General features: G+C 37.9%; 1 protein-coding gene across 2 annotated transcripts in view; it reads left to right on the top strand.

Moving 5' to 3' along the window:
* Nucleotides 1-18958, top strand: part of VPS13A (vacuolar protein sorting 13 homolog A) — a 332822-nt gene extending 313864 nt beyond the window's left edge. For both annotated transcript variants that reach the window (XM_030566144.1, XM_030566145.1), the window contains 4 exons: nucleotides 5102-5187; nucleotides 6325-6448; nucleotides 8136-8210; nucleotides 14950-18958. In XM_030566144.1, coding sequence (XP_030422004.1) covers nucleotides 5102-5187; nucleotides 6325-6448; nucleotides 8136-8210; nucleotides 14950-15000 — 336 coding nt within the window. In that variant the 3' untranslated portion in view covers nucleotides 15001-18958. The remainder of the gene's footprint in view (nucleotides 1-5101; nucleotides 5188-6324; nucleotides 6449-8135; nucleotides 8211-14949) is intronic.
* Nucleotides 18959-20592: the final 1634 nt, after the last annotated feature.

Raw genomic sequence — 20592 nt, 5'->3', positions numbered from 1 at the left:
TCTTCGAATGCTTTTCTGTGGGTATTCCACTGTGTACTCCATGTGCTTGAGAAGAGAGAATTCTAGCAAGTAATGTCCATTGGTCCACTTCTGCGCAGTTTGTCTCCTTGTCCTCCGTACCTAGAGTATAAGAGGTGGTGCGGACCAACTCCTCTCCCATTCCTTCTTGCTACACATTACTTGAGTTGGAATCCTCTGGTGTCCAAAATGGATTCTCTTCAATGTTCTTTCCTGTAAATATTTAAGTTACTGTTTGTAGTTTCTGTAATTAGATAAGTAGTTAGAATCTTCACCCCAGGGGATCCCCCAGACTCTCAGAACAGGACTTAGATTATGCCCAGGCTCCTGGGTTTTAAGAATTGCACCTCTTGCCCCACTCCTTTTCAGTCAGCAACAACCACCTGTGCTGCCTGGAAAGGCTCATATCTCATAGAATCATAGGGCCTCAAGAGGTCATCTAGTCCAGTCCCCTGCACTCCAATGATGAAAATTCCACAACCTCCCTTGAAGCCTATTCCAGAACTTATCTACACTTAACAGTTACAAAAAAAATTCCTGACATCTAAACTAAATCTCCCATGCTGCAGATTAAGCCTATCTTCAGGGGAGATGGAAAACAGTTAATCACCATCCTCTTTATAGTAGCTCTTAACTGATATCAGATCCCTCCTCAGTCTTCTTTTCTCAAAACTAAACATGCCCAGTTTATTTTAATCTTTCCTCATAGGTTTTGTAAACATATTACCATTTTTGCTGCTCTCCTCTGGACTCTCTCTAGTCTATCCACATCTTTCCTAGAGTGTGGTCCCCCTGAAATTGGACACAGTACTCCAGCTGAGACTTCACCAGTGCCTAGTAGAGTGGGACAATTGTATCTTGTGTCTTATATATGACACTTCTGTTAATGAGCCCCAGAATATTAGCTTTTTTTTTTTTGCAACTGTATCACTTTGGTGACTCTCATGCAATTTGTGGTGTGTAACCCTCAGATCCTTTTCAGCAGTACTACTACCTTGCCCCATTATTCCCCATTTTGTAGCTGTTCATTTGATTTTTTCCTTCTAACTATAGTACTTTATACTTATCTTTATTGAATTTCATCTTGTTGATTTCTGACCAATTTTCCAATTTGTCAGTGTTGTTTTGAATTCTAATTCTGTCCTCCAAAGTGCTTGCAACCTCTTCCAGCCTGCTGTCATCTACAAATTTTATAAGCATACTCTCCACTTCATTCTCCATGTCATTAATGAAAATATTGAATAGTTTCAGACCCAGAACTACAGAAAGTTTCTTTAACATTAGCAAATGTTTCTTCAGTGTTTGTTTCTTTAAAGCCGTGAAACAGTCATTGAGAGTTCTTATCCTTCCACCACTAAGAGTTTTACTTTATCATAGTGTTCTGGGATACTATCGTCCTCCAAACTGTTTATAACTGAATAATGCAGAACACACCTTTAAATAAATATTTGTTTCCTCACTCAATAGGTACAGTTCAGTTTATTTCAGGAGCTTTCCTCTGTTAATACTTTACTCCAACATGCACCCATAGAATCTCTCATACGTAGTTTGAATCAAAATGGTAAATTGGGATTTTTTTTAAATGTTGTAATGTCTCGTTCTTCCTCTTAATACATATATGCATGTCAGTATTGGGAGTTAAACCTTCCACTACATTTAAATATGGCATTCTCACCAGTAAAATGTTAATCACAGCAGTTTTGTAAAAGTAAGTGAAATTATAAGATACTAGATGTAAAGATAGAAATGGAAAAGACCTATAGCTGTTATCTCATCTATCCTCTTCAAGTATAGATTGTTTCCTACATATTTTCTGATTGTTTACCAAAAATAGGTTTCAATGTAGAGTGATGTTGCTTTTAATGTATCTGTGTCAGTACTGTTTAAAAAAAAAACTCTACCCACTGGAAGAGGAAGTCTGATAATGAAGCCTTTTAGGCAAGGGTTTAATTTTAAGTGGGGTCAGTGGAGGTAAGTTGACATCCTCTGATAGCTTTTTGGTCTACTCTGTGAAACAAATTGGTTGCCTCAGTTCAGTTTCCAGTGAATAGGCATCCACATCGCATAAATCATCACCTTAATAGGTACTGATTGTCCAACTATGACAGTCTTAGGCCTTGTCTACACTACAGTTTTGTCGACAAAACTCAGCTGATGTAACTCCCCTCACATAATAAAACCACCTCAACGAGAGGCATAAGGCTTATGTCAGTATACTCAAGGTGACACAGTGTCTGTGTAGACACTGCATTCCTTACATCGGCTATTGGCTGTCATAATTGTCAATTTCATGGCTCTGCTGCTGCCTGGAATCCGCCCCAAGCTTGGCTGTCGCCCAGGCTCCTGGCTGGGCTGCCTCCTGGGCTCCCTGCTGGGAGTCCTGCTTCCCCCTAGGGTCCTGGTTCCATGCTGGACTCCCGTTGCAGATCTCCCCACTGGACGCAAGAAGCCCAGACTTTCCCCCAGTTCCAGCTGGGAGCTTGGAGGCGAGAAGTCCTGATGGCTCCCCCACCATCCCACTTCCAACTGGGAGCATGGAGGCGAGAATCCCCCTGGGGGGGCAGCTGGGCTTCTGGTGGGGAGCAGCATGGAGTTTAGAGCCCTGGATTTCAGTCTCCCACATTGCCTCTCTTCAGTCAGTGGAAGCGCTCCTGGTGAGGACATGCACCGCCGACAGAAGGATGGTAATAGGGACATCAGCCACTGCAGTAATTACTGTGTGGCTGTAAGTCGACCTAACATAAGTCAGCTTATCTTTGTAGTGTAGACATAGTCTTAGTGGAAAGACCAACAACTATGTCCACATTAGGTAAAAAGATGTACATTTAATACGTGAGCTGGTTGAGGTAATCCTTGCACTTCCCTGTAGAGTTTACCTCAGCAAACTAATGTGTTAATGCTGTGACTGCTTTGCGTAATTACATAGGGGTTTTAATACTTCACTAAATGCGTGTTTAAAAAATACTTCTTTTTTCCTAAAAGAAGTCAGTGCCCAAATGGACATGAAAATTCCTGTGCCCTCTTTCTTCTGTACTCCACCCACATTAGGATAAAGGCTAAGCTCACTTAGAAATGTGTTTTAAAGTCTCTTTGTTTCTAACAAGTTTGTAGAACGGTCTCCTTGACCAACGTGGACAAGGCTTTTTTTAGAAATGTGTAATGAAACTGTACTGTAGACAACTAAAGAATGTAAAATTCAAATCTTTATGAAGGAATAATTTAGTTTTATTAGGAAAACAGTGAGCATGAAATCCTACCCCTATTAAAATCAGCGAGAGTTTTGCCATTGGCTTCAGTAAGGCCGGATTTCACCACAGGATTTGAAGAGTTGTTGACTGTGTGCGCTCAGTTTTCAGTTCTTTAATTTTAAATTATATTTTAAATGTTTCTTTTGTCCAGTCCTTAGGTGCAGCTATGGAAGATACTTGAATAAAATAATTCCTGGTATAAACTTAGAACCTTGACAAGGATAAACAAATGTTAATGAGGGCCTTTTTATTTAGGTGATCATCTTTTCATTGTTCTGATGTTATTTTATAATTAATTTATTAGTCACTAAAATTCTAAACCAGTGTAATAACTGATAAGTTAATGGAAACTTCTAAATGTTTCTTGTGCACAGAATTGTATATTGTCCATATGTATTTTTCTCCTTGTCGATTGAATTGCATGATTTTTGTCTGTAAATCAAAAATATTGTCTGTTGGGAAATATCCCAATTGTTAAGTTACTGTATACACATCAAAACATAATTTTTTAAAATCTGTTAGGTCAAATGTTTTTCACTGCTGCTTGTAATAGAAATATCCAGTCTCACTGTAGGACTTTTTATTTATTTATTTTTTGTTACATTAACAGTGGTTTCAAGTGGTAATCAACAGTGGCCGCTTGGCTCTATTCTTTTAACTTGAGAGAGGACTGACCTATGAATCTTACAAATGATTTTGGAAATTTCTGTGTCTACAGTATTTCAAGGACTATTTTTTAGTTAACTGTTCTATTTTCCATTAAAAAAAAAAACCCAGTAATACAAAGGGGATGTTTGTATGCACTCTAATGGAAAAAAGAGAAAGTAAACAGCTCTTGTCCTTATTTCCCAGCAACACAGGATCTAAATTAGAACAAATTTCTTAGGCTAAGCAGAATGCTTTTGGAACATTGTCACTGCAAGAAAAGGAGCTGTGCCAGAGTTGAAGCTGAAGGAGAAACCTGTTTTACATTTTTATATAGCTGTTCATTCCTCTGAAGTTCAGGCTTCCAGAACTGACAAGTAGTACTAAGTTTACAGAGCCTCAGCATTTAAAACTGAAGAGTCTGATATCATGGATTTGCCATTTTAAATACAGTTCACTCATGAATAGTGAGAAGATTCAGCTACAGTATTCACAAACTACTGTAAATGAGTATGTATGTTATGGAAAATGCATAGAGAATGCAAAAGCATGCTGCCCATCGTGTGACCTCCAGTACCTAAGAAGTGTCCTGAAGCTAATCTGATCCTATAGATGATCTGGGATTCTTTTATAGAGTTGAATTCAGTTCAGTTACCAGTGATAGTGATTCTAATGTGTTAGTGATAGTCAAGTTGATCCTAATTTAAAGAGTCCAAGAATCATAGCATGGTTATGTTGGGAATCCATTTATTTTTTTCGTATTAATATTAATTAATTATATTGCAGTGCACTGTAGGTATGGGAAAAATTGAGTTCAAAATTCTTCTGTAGAGCTGTTTTGGAATCAAGACTTTCCTGATGTATGCAACTTTGGACGGGGCTGATCCCAGTGGAAACTTACATTTATTTGCCTGTCCATATTAACAGAAATCAATTTCACATACAGTTGTCTAAAGCTCTTGTGTCTAAAGATCATATCTTCATGGCAAATGCAAAATATCACAAAAATTTTAGTTGCGTTCTGATTTGTTTTCATAGGTAGCTCTTTATTGAATAGAAGGTACACTGTCGCGTTCAGTTATAGTAAGCCATTTTCATTCTGATTAGAAATTGAGTTATAAACAGGAAATAAATAAATGAATTAATGTATTTTATGGAATGCTATAACACTTTTTCTCTTTTTCTTCTAGCAAATTGAAAATGGAAGATTTGCAAAACTCAGATATGTTACACATGCCATGGTCAATAGTACAGATTTGTTAATGATAACAAAATGGTAAAGGCTTTTCTCTTTGAATAGCAAATACTTTAAAATGTACCACCAAACTGTTGGAGTGATAATTATTTTAGATAAACAACTGTTTTTTATCATTTTGTCAAGTATGTGTTTACACATGTGGATATATGGAGATATACATTATACATATATGTTCACACCTGTGGATGTATAGAGATTTTGTGTGTGTCTTTTTTATATATATGTGTGTGTAGAGAGAGAAAAAAATTGCATCTGGCATCCTATTATCTATGACTCTTTCGTTGCTAGTTTGGCAAAGGATATATTATCCTATGCCTCACTTGTGTAGCTTCTATAATCCAAGGATGACTAACTTGCTTTCATGTTTTCTGTAACTGAGATAGATAAATTGAATATTTGGTCAGGATGATGACAGTGGAATTCTATATGGACTCAGGGATCCACCTGCGTAAAGCACATTGCAAGACTGGAATCTAAGTAAAGATACTCAGTAATAAAGGAATGGAATTTTCTTCTAAGACTCAAAAATATTTAATAGTGGAGCATAAATCATTTAATTTTTTCTGTCTGGGGACTATTTTTCCTCTGAGAATATCAAGTTAGAAATAGAGTTGCTGCCTTGGCATAGAAGAAAGATGCTGATAGATGCTATTGTAAATAGGCACAGGAGCCTGCAGAATTTAAGAGTTGTCTACATTAGGATATCTAGGGAGATTAATCCGAATTAACTAAAGGTATGAATTTGCAGTGTGTTAGTTAAACCACATTAAACCTTTATGTGGATGCTATTATTCAGAATTAAAGTAGCCTTAATTTGATTTACCTTAATTCACCTCCAGAGTAAATTATGCTAAACCGAATTAAGGGCATTGTAACTTTGAATAACAGCATCCAGAAAGGGGTTTAATATAATTTAACTAATGCACATTAAAAGTTAATTTGGATTAACTTTCCTGAGTGTCCCTGTGTGTCTTTTCAAAAGTTGTACTATGTGGTTGTTACATGTAGCTTGTAGGAAACTATCTGAAATAAGACCACTTCACTGTGCCTAACATTTAGTTCCTAATTTCTTTGGTGCAGGGAGGGGAAGTATTTCATAACATTTTATTTTCTGCTTTCATTTTTGAACTGTTTATTATATTTTACTCTTTTTAGTGGTGTTTTGTTTGTGACAAAAGGAACATTTGGACAGCCGACATGTGAGTGGCAATACACTTACGATGAGTTTACCAAAGAGCCATTCATTGTTGATGGAAGAAGATTGCGCATTGAAGCCAAGGTAGGGTAGATGCCTGGCTAGTAGTAGAACAAAATGTGAAAGTATCACTTAAGTTTTCTTTCTGAAGTAACCTTTTGACACATTTACAGGAGGTAGCTCAGACTTGTCTGTGAGGGCTTGATCATATCCCATACTAACTTTCCTCTAGCTAGTGGATCAAAATGGAAACTCAGCTTTCCCAATTTAATTTTTCAATATCCAAATTTTTAAAGTCAATTTTGGGCAATGGCAAGGGGCATTCCCTTCTCCCCATTCACCTTTTTTTCACTTCCATCCATCCACTCTTCTTCCCTGGGCAAAATGTTTATTAAAATAATATTTTCCCAGGTAGGATTGTACCCTAAACAGATCACCTGCAGATCTCTTTTCCTGTATTTGCTGCCCTTGCTCTCAGGGTGGTAGAACCAGCCATATCAGACAAAATACCCTCTCAGGAATTACAGAAAAAGAGCTCTGCAGTAATTTCTTCCAACTCTGCAGATCCTCAGTCAGCCAAAATAAAGAGGCTTAGGATATGTCTACACTGCAATATAAGCTCAGGGTTAGTGAGACTCCAGGCAGCTGACCCTGCACCAAGGGGGGGCACATTACTTCTGTTTCCCTGGAGTTGATTGAAGATTCTTGGGATAGAGAGGACAAAGAAAGAGATTATGGTAGTATAGGATACTTTTGGTGGATTCCCAGGGCCTGAGTCAAAGGTGAGTGGGAGGCTGTATCTACGCTGTAAAGCAATAGGACTCAAAGCATGAGGGTCCTGGCTTGACTCTGGCTCAAACCCTCCACCACTGCAGGGTCCTAGAACCCGAGGTCTGAGTCAGAGTCCCAGAGAATTGTGTGTAGACGGAAGGGGGGGGGTTGGGCTCAAACCTGAATCTAAGCTTGGTCTTACATTGCAGTGTAGACATACTCTTAGAGTCTATACAGCTTCTTAGGGGTCCTACATCCCCCTGCTACATGCGCTAACGCTCCTCTGAAGACACTGTAGTAAAAGAGAGTCACTACTCTTCAACACCTGGAACACAACAGGAAAGCCTGTCTTCCCAGATCAGGGTTTTATCTGGGTAAGTCCAAATACCCTCCGTAGAGCCCCTCGCACAAGAGTTACTTGGCAAAGGGTCTGGTATCCTCTTCCTGAGAGAAATGGAATTTGGGAGATTTGGACTCACTCAGGAATACCTTTTTTATTCAGCTGAGTGTCTGACAATAAGGGTCAAGGAGTGTAATGTCCTGTCCATGGACTATGCTCCTAAAGGGAGCAGCAACCAAGAAGAAGGATTGATCCTAAAATGGAATTCACTATGAAAGTGAGTCTGTACATGAAAATTTGTGTCTGTACATGAGAGAACTGTCAAGAAACAGTTAAATTTAGCTCCAGTACACACAGATTCTTACGTAGTTTAGACCATTATTACACAGAAAATTTAGCACATCACATTTTGCTTTTGTTAACCTGCCTTTCCCAGATAGAGTAGATTATTTTATAGATATAAATTTTTGACGTTAACTACGGTGTATTAAACAGAGTGAAACGCTGTAAAGTAAGTTTTTTTATTAAAGTTTTGTTTATTATGTAGACTGCACTTTGAAGGTCACTTTTGTAGAGCAGTTAGAGTATGAAAGCATTATATATTCATTAACTTTAGAAAAATTAAGGTCATATCTTAACTTAAAATTGTTTGTTTTGTAGGAACGAGTTAAGTCTGTATTTCATGCCAAAGAGTTTGGAAAAATAATTAATTTTAGGACTCCAGAAGACGCCAAGGTAAATACAAGCAACTGCTATTTAAATTATAGTAATACTACTATACTTTTGTTAAAAAGCCTGACTTCATAGGAGCATTGACAGGGTAAGGAAGAACTGTTCCATGCTTAGTGTTTATTGAGGGGAACGACCCTGAGGACTGCAGCTTCAGCTTCTATGTTTTCTCAGGTCAGATAATTAAAAAAGTGCTGTTACTCATTTTGAAGAGTAAACTTATTTTATGAAAAGTAAGTTGGCTTTCCCCTTATAAATACATCCTAAAAATAATATTTAGCCTTCACATAATGCATATCAAAGTATTTTACAAATATTAACTTATCAATCGTGACGACAACATTCCTCCAGTTATAATCAATACTCTGAAATGTGAAACTTCCCCCATGAATAGATTACGGTGCTCATAGCTTAAATAGTTGAAGTCTTAGTGGGCAGGGGTAGAAAATTTGTAGTTGCATTATTTTAATTTATTGTGCAGTGAATTACAATATTTCAGAACACATAATAAAAAACTCCTCTACACATCGTTACACACAATTATTTATAGTTTTTACAGTGAACTTTTTTGGGGAACACATTTGTAATGAAGCTGCTTTATTTGATCAGAATCCAATAACTCTGCATGGCTATTAAACAAACAGAGACCAACAATAAACTAGTTAGTATTTAGTTTTCAAAAATGCACAGATCTAATGCAAAATATCTCCTTGCTTAGGCCCATGTAAGACTTTATTTTCTGTAAGATTATTGATTTGACAGTGTGTGTGGTAAGCAACAAATAATATAGTAGAGCCAGTTAAAATACTGGGTTTCAGTGTATTAGTCTTTCACTGATAGAAATCAAAATGCAGTGTAGCTTTGGAGATAAGTGAAGATGAGACTGGAGGATGCATCCCAGTCCCTAGACGGCATTTATTTGCATCACAGAACCATTCTACTAGTTTGGTTTAAATAGCAAGACACACAGGTCAGTTTGAAATACTGGTAAACTGCCAAATCCATGTGGAGGAAACTTGCAGAACTTCTCTATCTGGTTCTGGTCAATGTGATTCATTCCTATTTTCCTGAACCGTAGATTCATCTTTTAGTGCCTCTGCATATTCACAGTTGTGAGATAGGGTGCTCCTAATGTCAAGCTGTAAAACTACCTTAAAAAGCTGTGTTCATCGAGTGCATGAGTGATCTCACATGAGCTTGTTGTCATCACTATGTGTGTGTGCCTTAATTCTTTCGCTCTCACCGCAGACAGTGAACAGAACTCATTTTCATATCCCTAAGATAGGTCTTCTCTCATTCTAGCTTATTACTTTTCTTGTGGTTAGTTTGTGTAGAGTGGTATAGAGTGTTTCTCAAATGCATCCACTAGGGGCTTTTCTTGAGGCCACAGCCTCTTGGCTGATGATTGGGCTCAGAGGGGTAAAGCAGCGGCCTCTCTCCCAAGGCCGCCAGCAGGATTGTTCCCTACCCCTTTGCAGGGACACAAATGCTGGATGCCCTAGGGTGGTGAGCGGCAGGCTCCAGGCATAGGGTTTAGGTCTCCATCTCCGTGCTGGGGTCCATTGCCGGGTGCAGGGCGCCAGAAGTAAGTAATAGGCTTCAGCCACTGCTACCTCCTGCAGTCCCCCATCCATTCCTTCTATCACCCCTGGCCCCGTTGTCTCCCTACCCACTTCCTCATCCAGGACTGACTTGTCCTCTGGTTTGTCAGGGCTGAGTAAGTCTACTGTGAAAAGTAATATTTGTGTGTTTGTTATTTTCACTTTTCATAGCAGATTTAGTAGCTAGCTGGGAGACTGTACAAAGTGATATTAATACACAAACATCACTTTTCACAGCAGCAGCAGACTTGCTCCCCAGCAAGTCTTTAAAAAAAAAAAAAGCAACTAAAAAAAGCAAAAGAAACAACAAAAGACAAGAACGTGCAGAACACCTTATTTGTGTTTCAATTCTGTCTAGGTCCAGTAAAGAATAGAGACAACTATGTGTTATTTTTATTATTGAGTCTGAAAAAAAAATCTACATAAATAAATGACAATTATTTGTACACATATATGTGCATATTAATTTGTTTTTTCCTAAAGTTAATTAAATATTTTAGGAAAAATTGTCAGAGTGGCCACCAGCAAGAGTTGGTGGCCATACTCTGAGGCCAGCAGAAACATTGTTGTGAGAACCCTGTAGCTTGTTCCTGTTCCCTCATGGGGACCATAAGTGAGTCCCGAGCCCTGTAAGGGTTTTGAGAGGTTTGCTTCCTTGCCTGCTTGATGATCAGACCAGAGACTAAGGTCCATGTCCAGTGCCTTCTATGTCTTGGTAACTTGTGTGAAGTTTGTTGCACCTTCGTTCCCCATACTAGAAGGGAGAGTTGCTTGGGGTTCCAGGCTCAGCTGGCTTCTCAATTCCTACAGCCTTCAAGGGGCTAGGTACTGAGCCTCTGCACTCAGGTGCTCTTACACAGAGCTCAAGATGCATTGTGCTGCTCCAGCCTGAGCACCACCTGCTGTCTTAGGCCTGAGACAGGTCTTAGGCCTTATATTGGGAATAATCCCTTACTTGGCACTGCCAGCACTGGCTAAATCAAAAGCAATACCACAGACCAAACTGGCACTGCTAATTAAGGCCTCAGTGGCCTTCACAAAATACAGAAAGCAGCTATTTCTGTGTGTACTCTTCATTTGGCACCAATGCCCTCAGAACCAATTTCAGAACTATCCTCTGGTGCCGATGCCTTGACATCACAAGTCAGTGCAGATATCTGTTAGGGTAAAACAGAGGAGAAGAGGAAACATCTCATCATGAGAGAGGTAAAAAGAACAGAAAAAGGAAATGCCAACCCTTTTCTTCCTTGTACTCTCCAACCCATGGGAGCCTCTGAGACACAGAAATGGCACCACGGTCACCTTTTCTCCCCACTCCTTCAGAGCCACACATCGTGGCAACAACCAGCTTGGACTTCTCACCAGTTCAGATCTTGATAACACCTTTGAAGTCTTCATGCCTGCCTGAGATCCACCACTGAAGCTACTCACTATCCCACCTCATGCATTTCTGCTGCTTGGCTCTGTTCCTGCATCAACTTCTCCAAATTTCACCTGAAACCGCTTCAGGGTATCATTCAAAGATGAGTTCTGACTGTGCCTTGAGACCCTGGTCATCTTCTCACCTCAGATCAAGACATCATGGAAAGGGAAGGGCCCTCTTTAGCTTCTCGTGTTACCTTATATAAAGAACTCTATGAAAGCCCTCTGGAGACTACAAGGTCAGCTCCAGTGTACTCTCCCAAGCACCTGTACCTCACCCAACACCAGTACAGCCTCTGTTGCTGTCACATACTGGCACCAGATCCCTCAGTTCTGTAAGATCTCCCTATATTTGATGAGACTTCTTGAGAACCATAAAAGTTTCCTTTGGAGGAACAGACAGATAACACCTGATCAGAAGATCAGGTGGCTTCATCGGTTTAACCTCTGACAGAGACAGTTTCAGGAATGATTGAGGAGAATGACAAATACTCTTCTGCCGGAAACAATGATGTCAGATCACCTGCTTCTGATACATAATTTTTCAGTGATGAGGCCCTTGAGAACATCCAAGGGCCACTAAGGCTGCTGCCCGCTCCTTGAAATTTACACATGTTTTTTCCTTGAGTTAGATGAGGTCTTCCTACCCAGCATTATGTCTCAAAGTCAGGCTCCTTCACAATACCAAGGGATGCAGTCCCAGAGGCAATATCAGCCATTTCCTAAACCTATTGCTAACTGACTTCTGCCTTATAGGAGCAGTATTCCTCAATGCATGTCCTTGCAACCCTCCATGCTGGCTTCTAAACAGCAGTTTTGATTGCAGGGTTGAAAGCTGCACATGAAGTCACCTAGACTTAAACAGTTTTCCAAAGAAATATTTTTTCAACAGAAAATGTTGATTCGTTGAAAACAAAATTTAGAGAGGATTTCAACAGCTCTCTTCATTTGAAAACCGTTTTTGGAAAAGAGTGTGTCAGAACATCCCATTTTGACATTTTTATAACAAATTCTCATTTTTTATTCAAAAGGATTTAATCTTGAAATTGTTGTTAATTTACACTGAAAATTTATGAAAATTTGAGATTGTGACTTTTCATACTGTTTTGGGATGGGGAAAAAGTGACATCTCAACTTTGCAGAACGGAAGAACTGCCCTACTCTACATATGAACATTCAAGTTCAAGATGCTCACTGTAGGTGACATTATTCCTCTCTGATCACTTTGAGCAGAACAAACATACTAATAGCGCTAGGGTGGCCTCCTCAGTACTGATATCCAGATCTATTATAGCTGCCTTTGTTTCCAGACTGGATGTCTCAAAAGTAAGGGAGGATTCTTCACCCCAACTCAGAGACACTCCACCTCGCAGTGTGGAGGACAACCTGCTGTCTAATGTATTACATCTTACTTGGGAAACCAGTACCATCTTCTTTAAAGACCCACTTCATGAAAGCCACCACACAAGTTCCCCAAAGATAGATATACAAAGCAGAAAGTTAGAGGTCAGTGCAGACTTGTACCAGACACTGCTCACTAGATTTAGTATCACAGTCTGATGCCCAGTTTGGGGTATGAGGCAGTGCTACAGTTCATATTTATCTTAGAAATCCTTGCTTACTATCCTCCAGATGAGGCACTGCTTGTAAACTCCCACAAGTGGGAGTACACAGAATCCCTTTAAGAAAGAGAAGTTACTTGCTAGTACCTGTTCTTCTTTGGGAGTTGCCGTTGTGTATTTATGTTAACACCCCCCCCCACACACACACACACACCCCACCACTACCTCTACCTTAGAGTTCTATATAACATCAGGACTCTGTGGTTAGGGAGAAGAAACTGAGACGAGTGTATGTGCGCATTCCCCTATATACAGTAGAAGAGAGAGACATCACTTCCACACAAGGTTTCTTCTGTGTCTCCCCAGTAGACACTGCAGTTCTGCTAAGGCATCAGATTCCACAAGTATGAATCCACAAAGGCAATTCCCAAAGAACAACAGTTACTGGTAAATAACCTCTCTCAGGCACACAATTAAATTAACCAGAATTTTGTTTGTTCATTTCTTTTTTAATATCCTCCACTGGAGCTATTTCTCAATACGTGCCAATCTAAAATTAAGTAAAACAGGCTAGATCTTCTTAGCCCATCAGTCTGATCATGTCACCTGCTGACTTTAAGCTCTCTTTTCATCTTCTCTATTGCATTAAATTTAAAATACTTAGTCTCACCTTTAAGGGCCTATGTAATGTAATAACTAGCTCTTAAATAGTACTTTTTCATCAGTGGATCTAAAAGCACTTTACAAAAGAGGCCAGTATGGTGTGACTGTTGCTGGAATGCTATGTCCACAATTCATGAAGTATGTTGAAAAATTGGAGAGGGTTCAGAGAAGAGCCACGAGCAATGATTAAAGGATTAGAAAACTTGCCTTATAGCGATAAACACAAGGAGCTCAATCTATTTAGGTAAAAAGGGGATGGTGAAGTTACCTTTATGGGGAACAAATATTTAATAAATGGGTTCTTCATAACATAGAACTGTGTAGGGACTGGAAGTTGAAGCTAGCCAAATTCAGACTGGAAAAAAGATGTATATTTTTAACAGTGATAGTAGTTAACTATTGGAACCAGTTACCCAGGTTCATGGTAGATTCTCCATCAATGATATTTTTTAAATCAAGACTGGATGTTTTTCAAAAATACAGGCTCTGGGAATTATTTTGGGGAAGTTCTATGGTCTATGTCATACAGGAAGTCAAACTAGATGATCGCAATGGTGCCTTATGGCCTTGGAATTTGAGTGTCTTCAATTTACAGATGGGGAAACTGAGGCACAGAGCAGCACATAACTCCAGTCCTATTTATTTATCAAACCTGGCCTCTTATCAGCCTTGATACACTGTTTGTTTCTTTCTTCCAGGAGACTTTATCTTTTTTTTTTTTCATACTCACCGTGATACAGGGAATGCCTTTCCCACTCCGATCTGCCGTGCCAATATCCTCTTATTTAAATTCCTTCTGAAAACTAATTTATCCACACTGTGTTCATTAACTTACTAGTATATTTATTTTCCTGATTTTAAATACATTTTAAAAAAAAAAGAAAAACCTTAACAGAACCAACATGTTTGTGCCTAAACTGACTAATAATATGATCATATTACAGCAAGACTCAATTTTGCTGGTTCCACCCTCTGCCAACTCTGTCATCTTCATTCTTTTTGTCACCTCTAAAATTTAATTATAATTGTTTAGTGACAGGGACCTTGTCAGTCTCTGTTCTGTGACTTGCCTAGAATGCTTGGATAATATAAATGAATAATGTCTCTCCAGGATATATGCAACACAGTGGTAATTATTACTTTTCTAAAATGTTATTGTTCAGATATGGCACCCGGATGCAGAAGCCAAAAACTGAACTGTCCAGGTGGCAGACTGGTGGCAACCCTAACTGCAGATTAAGAAATTGGAATCTTATTCTAGCCAGATGTCTTAGCAGTAGTTCCATATGTTGTCATGTGGGAGATTGGAGTTTGAAGTTCAAATGACAGTTTAAAGACAGGGAAATACTATTGTAGATTATGAATTTTGCATAATGTTAAGATTTGATTAGGACCAGGTATTAAGTGGTGACATGTCTGGCCATCCCAGCCAAATTTTCTACTGCATGGCACACTTTTTACTAAAGGAACTTTTTTTTTTTCTCTTAACTCCCACAGTGGATCCTTTCTAAACTGGAAGAAGTGAGAGAAAGTCATCCAAAGTTGTAATCACTGGAGAAGTTCCAAGACACAGAAAACATGGAATGCACAGTTCTGGCTATTGCATTTTAATTGCTATTTAACATGCGAAACTGTTTGATTATCAGCCAAAAAAAAAAAAGAGAGAGAGAGTTTGTAATAGCTTCATTCTGCCTGTGTAATATATAATCATAATTAAATTTTAATTGAGTAATCAGTCAGTCAGTCAGGTAAAATAGTCTGGTGATTAAAAAAAAAATAATTCTACCAACTTTTGGCTTGCTGGGTTTCTAACTTACGAAATTATAGACACCTAAATCTAAATACCTGATTCCTTACAAATACAGTATAAACATGCAGTTGTCTTATGTCTGATTCTTTCATGTCTGCTACAGAAACTGAGCTCGAGAATAATTTGTGTGATTTTAGATGGAGCACATCTTGAGATGGTGATCAGTACTCAAACTCTAATTCTCCCATCAGTTTTCACATAGATGTCAGCCACTATTATATTATGTTATATTGAAATTAAAATGAACTCATCAGAGGTCAGGCAGACTTACTCCGACAGATTGAAGAAAATTCAGAATGACTGCTGACCAGAAATGTCTAACTCAGATATTTAATCTTAGAGGGGCTCTTTATTGATAAATACCACGGAATTATTTCCTTTATTTTTTTATATAAATGAACAGTTCATGATAAACTTAAAATATAGTAAATTCTTTTGTATGCCACTCATATTTAGCAAAAGCTTCAGATCCCCATGACACACACATTGCCATTCATAAAAAAAGAACAGGTCAGTCTATCAAAGGAAGTGATAATCTGGGGAGAGGAGAAACAGATAAATCTTTGGAATTATGCTGTGAGTAGTCGGACCTTATTTTAACTATATGAGTGGAGTTGGAATACTTGCATAATGAAGCATACCCTGAGGTTTTAAGAGTATTGTTCAATGCAAGAGTATTCCTAGGGTTACATAGTATTGCATGCAAAACAAACTAATAAATTTTAGAAGACTGCTCAACTAATCAAATTTTATATAAAAATCATGTTCATATTAAAATAATTTAACAAAAGTAATATTGACTTAATTCACATTTGCCTTTTCTCACCTAATGAAACAATTTTTAAAAAAAGTTTAATATCCAATTGGAATAAATGTAAGTGGCAGCTGGACTTCAATAAAGAAAAGCCTACTGTGATGTCATATTGGGTAGGGTTTTTTTCAATTTGCTGTTAGGATGTGTGGATAGTAATATATGAGGATGACTTGAAAAATAAAATCTATAGATTAGTGGACAGAAGAGGTGAAAGGGAACTGCATAGTGGTATATGTCTATTCCAGATTTTGAAGACTATGGAAGGGCTGATGCATGTGGTATCTGCTGCCAAGGTGTTATTTCCAAACCACTGTTTGGAATGTGCATAGGGAATTTAATCCTCCTGAAATTGCTGGTGCTGTTTGAGCTATCCAGAACATTGCTTTGTTGTAAAGCTAACGTAAATGGCTTGTCAAACTACAATTCATTTCATGCATACCAAGTTTTCCTGCTGTGGTGTTTAACCTTTCAACTGGTTACAAAATATATTGTAATATTATTGTGATTTCCCCCAGAATATTTTATTCTTTGCTATATTGAATGTAAATTGAATCAAAAGAATATAAACAAGTTCCAAACTATGAGGATGATTGTGTGTTACTCCTCTCATATATCTTTTGTAGTACAGAAAACATGAAACATACACCAGGAATATTTATTCAAGTTACCAAAATAATAGTGAATATATTGCCTTGTTCGATTGTTGGTAATATCTTTAGCTGAATACCAGATAATACAAATTTTACTCAATCCCTGCTTCTTACCACTACTACTTCTAAACTTATACAATACAACTGGATCAAGAGCCTTATCATGATCCTCTCTTGAATACCATTTCATTCTTTCTTCCTATATTTTCTACAAATCCACTCCTTGAATTTCTGCGTTTGGCCTCTCTCACAACTGATGTCTTCTTTGTACATACTCATTTGTATAACCTTTTTGTTCTCTTATTTTGAAATCATTCCTCTCTATTTGGAGCTTTCTTTTGTTTGATGGGTTTGATTATCACCAACTTATATTTTCCTGATGTACTCTGCTAATAAAATAATGTTGTGCAAATCCTGTCTTCATCCTGATCACCTAATAAGTCCCTAGAGAACTTAAAAATTTTCTCTATTTCAAATGCCCAGCTCTTAAACTAGATCTTCAAAGACTATGTATAGCTGTGCTCAAGCTCCTGTTTTAATGGATTGCAGTTTTTTCCATTCTTTATGCTATAGTTCTCTAAATTATAAACTATTTTGATATTTTAAACCAGCAAAGATCCTTACTCAAAGAATCTGGAAAGAGTGTCAATTCCATCATATTCCAGAATTTTGGAAAATGCATTTGTAGACTTCCTCCTGCTTTCCTAGTTTCCAGGATCCTATCTTGCCCTGGTTTTCTCGGGCCCCTCTCTTGACCAACAGACTGCATATTCCCCCTATATCATCCTTTCTCCTAGACTCCTATTACTGCACCTGCTTCCAATCTTGATTGCATTGCTACACTTCAGCCATTCTGTATTCAGTGGAAAAGAATATATTAATTTTATTAACAAATTTTATTAAATTTCAGACATATTTTAATGTCTGCATTTTGATTTTGTCTACTATAGTGTTAAAATAGTAGTAAAGTATACTATAAACAATTATTGTAGCACATTATCATCTTCCCTGTATGAACATAAATTTTCTTCTTTTGAGAAAATAGCTAGTTTGGTGTCTCAGAAAAAACATTGTATGTTTTTTAACTTGATTCAAAATAACAGTAGTAATCATTGACAAACCAAAACATGGAATTAAGAGCAACAAATTTGATAGTTTTTTTTTAAATAGTAATGTTGTATCCAAATGACTAAACCCTATAAAAAGTGGGGTACTGTAGTCATAAAATATGCAAGAGACATTAGTGAAATATATTTATGTCAAAAGATCTAACATCCATTCTACACAACTACGGTATTACATACAATTAAGGGCTCTATAAAGTCTTTTCCAGGCCTTAAGGTTAAAAAATATATTAAAAAATGTGACTATAGCTTGGAATGTTTTCCTCCTAAGTTATGTAGTTTAACAATTTCCATTTTCACTAGTCTTGTGGATTTTGTTACCATGATTGAGGAGAATTGCACCACTTTATAAGTGTTACCACACAGAACCGTTAGGCTATAAGCAACTAAAGCCAAATTATCTGTCTGGATATACAAGCACAACTCTAGTTATCTTCAAAGTGAGTCGTTTGCACCTGAGAGTGGCATGCAGCCCTGAGTTTTAAGTTTTCATTGATAAAAAGTTGAGATTTATAACTGGATTTTTTTTATTAAAACTATACAATATGTATACAATATGCATTCATGATACAAGTAGTCTCTCTCCCTCTAAATGAATCAGGAATCAGATGTGAGATGTAAAAGTTGCCATAAGTCCTGGAAAAAGAACTTCTTAAAACTCTTTTCCTTATTTTCTAATACTTTTATAAAAATAATAGTAGTAATGTATGCTTCTTTGTAACCTTTCGTAAAAAACATGTATATTAATTAGTGCTGGTTAGCAGTTCAAAATTTTCTATTTCCACATTTGAGCAGTACTTTGTGGTTCTATCTGGTCTTTGTTTCTCTTACACATGGGCTAAGAGAGTCCATGTATATGAAAATAGTAACTTAAGTGTTGCACTCCTGTCCATCCAAGTTCTTGAGCTTGAACTGTAAACATGCAGTTTTACTAAGAACTTAGTCTGCTAATGTTAAATGATGATTTTTATAAATACAGTGTTCACATATCTTTGTATGATTGCTAAATCTTGTATAGTTTGCAGCCTGCCAATATAATCACACAATGCAAATATTTATGCCTGCTATAGATAAATACATTTATTAAAAATTTTAACTTTAAAACCTGTATGTTTGTTTCTTTGTATGGTGTTAGTTTAGAGGAAACAGTAGTATATTTTCTTTAAACAGCATGGAATGTTTCTCTTTGTTGTTTTGAATTTGAGCTCCAGAAAATGATTATTTTTCATTAATTATTGATTTATATATAATACCACCACCACTGCGCAAAGAAGAGAAAGTGAGTCTGCTGTATTGTATTTTCAGCAAGCAACCAATAAGTCCATAATTAAACATATTTTCCAGTGATAAATTATATTTTTCTAGTTTCTCTCAATGTGTGTTAGTTAATTCTTATTAAAGGTTTGATTTTTCCTATTATCCAGGACAGTTCAGTTCTATAAGAAGATATCCTAGATGTCTCACCTATCTAGCAAACCACTGAAAAATCTGTGCCCGGGGGATCAACAGAATGCAGCGATTCACCATTTTCATTTTTAAACATCTCTGATGGTTTTTGGTAAACAGGGAAGATCCTCTTTTTACTTTACCTCATGTGTTCTCAGCATTTATCTTTGAGGCTATTTTTTTTTTTTAAAATACTCATCAGGGACCATTCTCTGAAATGCTGCTCTCAAGCTTCTTTCTCTTCTCAGTGCTGGATTTTCTTCTTTGAGTAGATGTAGCTGTGCATTCCACTTAGGTGTCTGTGCACCCAGTGCACCGGAGCTGGAGAAATTTTACCTATCAGCACCCAAAGAGGAGCAGTGCTCATGCCTCATGGCTGTAGCCCCTCCTCTGGCTATTTAAGGCGGCAGCACCCCAACCCTCCCTCAGTTTCTTCTTACCCCTCCCGTGTCTGGAGTTAGAGCTCTGTGTGGTCTTAACCTAACCACCTCTCACTAGTGTAGTTTTGTGTTGTTGTATATAGTTAATACCTTTTAGTGTTAGTTCTGTAGTTCAGTTTTCCTTGGTGATGCCCTCACCATGGTTTAAACATTTTTCATGTGGAGGAGTGAACCCCAAGAGTGGTTCCCATGTGTGGTGCTTGCTTTGTCTCAGCCAGGCCCATGTGAAAGACTGTTGTGCAGTCTGCAGATTGTTCACAAAACAGACCCAAGTGGCTCCAGACCTTCACATGAAGCAGCACCTGCTTTGGTACCAAGGCTCTCATTAGGTCAAAGATTGCCTTTGGGTTCCCAAAGTGCTGATGCTTCACATTCCAGAGCAGGCACCTCTCCAAAGAAACAGAGGAGCCATTATCTGGCAACTGCGCCAAGGAAAAGTACAGGGACTGTGGTCAGAGCTGGAGGCCTCATTCCATATCAATGCGCTGGAGCTTTGGGCCATATATAATGCCTGTCACACATTTTGCAGCTGTATCAGAGACTCAGTGGTTCACATATTTACTGACAATACCACCACGACGTACTAGGTGAACAAACAAACGGGGAGCACACACCAGATTGCTCTGTCTAAAGGCGATCAGACTGGCAGTTCTGCATCGAGGAGAACATTACTCTGATAGCCATCACTTGACCAGAGTTTGGAATTATCTCATGGACCATCTCAACAGGTATTTTTCCCTGAATCACGAGTGGTCCCTGAAGGCAAATGTCCTTCTGGTCATCTTCACGACCTGATCATCCCGACAATTGACCTGTTTGCTACAAGGGATATAGTAGATGCGCCTCCAAAACACAC

The sequence above is a fragment of the Gopherus evgoodei genome, chromosome 6 (assembly GCF_007399415.2).
Source record: "Gopherus evgoodei ecotype Sinaloan lineage chromosome 6, rGopEvg1_v1.p, whole genome shotgun sequence".
NCBI lineage: Eukaryota > Metazoa > Chordata > Testudines > Testudinidae > Gopherus > Gopherus evgoodei.
The sequence above is the reverse complement of the archived record's forward strand: the minus strand, read 5'-3'. Positions and strand labels throughout refer to the sequence as shown.